The sequence below is a fragment of the Nestor notabilis genome, unplaced genomic scaffold, assembly GCF_000696875.1.
Source record: "Nestor notabilis isolate BGI_N333 unplaced genomic scaffold, ASM69687v1 scaffold16206, whole genome shotgun sequence".
Lineage (NCBI taxonomy): Eukaryota > Metazoa > Chordata > Aves > Psittaciformes > Psittacidae > Nestor > Nestor notabilis.
This window is the reverse complement of record NW_009932621.1, coordinates 18,106-21,571: the sequence shown is the minus strand read 5'-3', so window position 1 is coordinate 21,571 and position 3,466 is coordinate 18,106. Positions and strand designations below refer to the sequence as shown.

Below are 3,466 nucleotides of genomic sequence, written 5' to 3'. Positions count from 1 at the left end.
AACCCAAAGACTTGCCAAAGTCCGTCACCTCTTCCCCGCACCACCTTCCCCCTGTCCAGTTGTGCTCCTGGGGAGACACACACCCTCGTGGTGCTCTCTAGGTCATTGTCATGGTTCCTTTGTACTTGTTTCGCTGCTGTTGCTCATCTTCCCCAGGAGCTCTGCCCAGCAGCCCCACCAGGAACGTGTCCCTCCTGCTGCCACCTCCCTGTCCCATCCAGCATCCCCTGATGGGGATGCGACTCGGCTCCCTCAGGGCATCTGCAGCCTCCCTCCATGCCAGGCAGTTGTGATCACTGGAGCTAAATTGCATGGTTGCTATAGCTGACGTAGGTCTGTTTGGTAGCCAGTGCTGGAAAGAGAGACAAACCTCACATGTATCATTAATGAAGTCCACCATCCCTTCCTGGCTCCCAGCCCAGCACCCTGACCTGACCAGGAGATGCTGGCGGGGATGTGACATGGGGTTTGCTCATGGATCGGTCAGTGCTGGCACTTGGGATCACTCCCTGCAAGGGAAATGAGTGTGGCAGAGGGGCTGAGCCCCATGGCAGACCCTGGGGGCTCTCTGAAGATAGTTCATAATGAAGAGAGCCCTGGGACATGACACGAGCCACAGGGAATGTGCTCTCAGGCCCTCATTTCACTTCCCTCAGCAACCTCTTACAGATGAACCCGTTCCACATTCCCAAAAGCTGAGCTCGCTCCAGCCCTGCTGAGCACAGTTTGGGGTCCAAGCTGGGTGCCTGTACCCCTGCACACTGGTCCATGGAGCCGAGCAGCAGCACCAGCAGTGGTGGCATGAAACCTGGCTGCATCCCTCAGCCCAGGATGCCTGTACCCGGCACATACACAAACCTGCGGCCACCTTCCAGCTTCCCCAGCCCTCAGGATGGGGCTGAACGCAGAGGGGGAGGCAGCAGTGGCTACAGAACCACCACACATCCCAGGCTGACACCAGGGAGCTGCAGCAAGGCTCGGAGCCAAAAAAGCAGTAAATATGTTTTGCCAGATAGCAATAAATCCTCCTGCTTCCCACAGGGCTGCACCCTGCCTCTGCCCTCACTTGCTTTTAGCCGCAGCCACAGCTCAGGGAGGTGGAAGCAGCAGCTTGCAGAGCCCTGGCATGTCCCAAAGCCTCGGCTGGGTATGATGTGCAGCAGAGATCCCACCATGAGGTCCCCAGGTACCACGGGGCTCAGCAGACACACAGACACCCTCCAGCCAAGGACATGGACAAGCACGGGCGCAGACAGCAAAGCCCAAGACACCATGAGCAGCACAAACACATCCTCTGCGGAGACCCTCCCTGTGGCTCTGTGCCGAGGGGACACCCCGCAGCGCTCCCTGTGTCTCGGTGCCTCCCTGCCGAATGAACCTTGCTGCAGATTCCAGACTGGTGTTCCCAGATAACACAGGACCTAAGAAGTCAGAGCTGACAGCAGGCGGTGAGCTGCACTGTTTTCACAGCCAACCTGCCCGCATCAAGCCCCGCAAACTATTTACTCTGCTGTTTATTTAAGGATGTGGGACCTGCCAGTGACAGTGAAGAACAGCCCCGTGGTCCTGCTGACACCCCTCTGTGCCTCCTGCGCTCCACACTGATGCCATGCCCGGCTGCCTGCCCTGCTCACACTGAGCTCCTGTATTCCCAGAGCCAGGACGCGGCAGACAGGAGGCTCAGCATTCCCTGCTCACAGCACGTATGAGCCTCAGGGGCTCCTGCTGCAAGACGTGAGCGGGAGAGGATGCTCAAACCAAGGGGAACGTTTGGGTGCAGGTCCCAGACAAGGCGCTCACTGCATCCGTGCCTCCGAGCCCTTTGTGCCAGCAGAGCCCTGGGCAGGAGCAGTGTGTGGCTGGAGGGAGACAAGGTCACCCATGCACAGTATCAAGCCTGTGACACCGATGCCATGGGGAGTCTCCAGGACCGGGCTGGCATCCTCCTGACAAGCCCTTACTGTGGGGAGCCCACAGATACCCCCAGCCTTGCATGGAGCATCTCTTGCATAGACACAATGGGGGTGACAGAGGGATCCCTACCCACTGCCACGTTGGGATATCACACAGAGCTGTGATAGCAGCTCACAAGAGCACGGGTGTTGGTGGCTCTGACCATGTAGCAGCCCTTCACAAGGCAGACAGAAAGATGAAAGAGTCGATTATGCAGAGGGACTCCTACAAAGAGACATCACATACAGAGCTACCGCCAGCGAGAGCCATTACAGAGCCATGGAGATGCCAAGGGATATTAAACAGCTCAGAATGGAAAGAGAGCAAGCGTGGGATTACAAAGACAATCATGGCTTTCCATGAAATGCTGTTTGGACTCCATCCCACTGATGCTGGAACCCAGAAACTCTGCTATTGCATGAGGAACATTGGTATTTCCACAGGGTTTACTTCACATTCAGCCTGGATGGGATTTCCCTTCTCAAAGGACCCCAGCAGCATTGGCTCCAACCATTTCTTTCTCCTATAAGGCTCTGGTTTTGGAAACCCAAACACAGAACAGGCACACGCGCAGCTTCCCAAGGGTTCCCGAGCCTCTTCCCAGGGAGGCCAGTGACGCTATCCCTGTGTCAGCCTTAGCCCCAGCCTGGCCCCAGGAATAGCCACAGGCAAACAGTGAACACCCTTCCCCAGCAGCCACAGCAGAGCCCTGCTGGGAGCAGCTCCAGGCACCCCGGGTGGGCTGGATTCAAGCATATCCATGTATCCAGCTGCCATCCCACTGGCAGCAGCAGGAGAGTCTCAGGCGCTATTTCCCCTGCCACCACCCAGCAGCATTACCCATGGGATAATGCCTGTGGAGGGATGGGAGCACCAGGAACCCAATCAGAGGGAGGCAGGACACGTCCTGTCCCAGCTACATGGCTGCAATGATGAAAAACAGTGTTTCTTGGGTGGGAATAAATTAATGTTGTGGGAATCTCCCCTGCCCACAGACCAATGATGCTGTTCCCTCACTGAAAACCAGGAATCCCTCCTCATGCCCAGGCTGGAGAACGGATAAACCAGAGCACACCTCGCTCCTCGGGTGGCTTTGGGCATGGTGAGGGGCAGAATGACCCCCAGACATGAGATGCATCCTTTCCCACACTGCCCTTGCTCCTGGGGGATGGCAAAGCCATGGGGCAGGAGGGAGCTGAGATGTCCCATTGCTTGTGCCCATGGAGGACAGCACAGCTATGGTGAGCCAGGGCTTTGGGCTCCCATTGGCCCCCAGCAGGACCGGCTCCCAGCCCTGCAGGAAGCCACATTACCTTGTGTTTCCAGGTTTTCACAGAGCTCAGATTTGGCTTCTCCATTGGGGCGGAAACCTCCCTTCTGAGAGAACTTGTTGGACATGGTGGCCGCTGTCACCACCGCCTTGAGGCTCCGCTTGCGCTTGGGGACGTTCTGCTCCGGGTGGAAGAGGATGATGTACACCTTGGGCATGTAGAGCATGCCCAGGGACACCGAG

General features: G+C 57.4%; 1 protein-coding gene across 1 annotated transcript in view; it reads right to left on the bottom strand.

Annotated features, from left to right (window-relative positions):
• Window positions 1-302: 302 nt before the first annotated feature.
• Window positions 303-3,466, bottom strand: part of LOC104407264 (metabotropic glutamate receptor 4-like) — a 19,966-nt gene continuing 16,802 nt past the window's right edge. The window contains 2 exon segments of the mRNA XM_010016495.1: window positions 303-352; window positions 3,267-3,466. The exon segment at window positions 3,267-3,466 is cut by the window's right edge and continues 29 nt beyond it. Of these exon segments, the coding sequence (XP_010014797.1) occupies window positions 303-352; window positions 3,267-3,466 (250 nt within the window).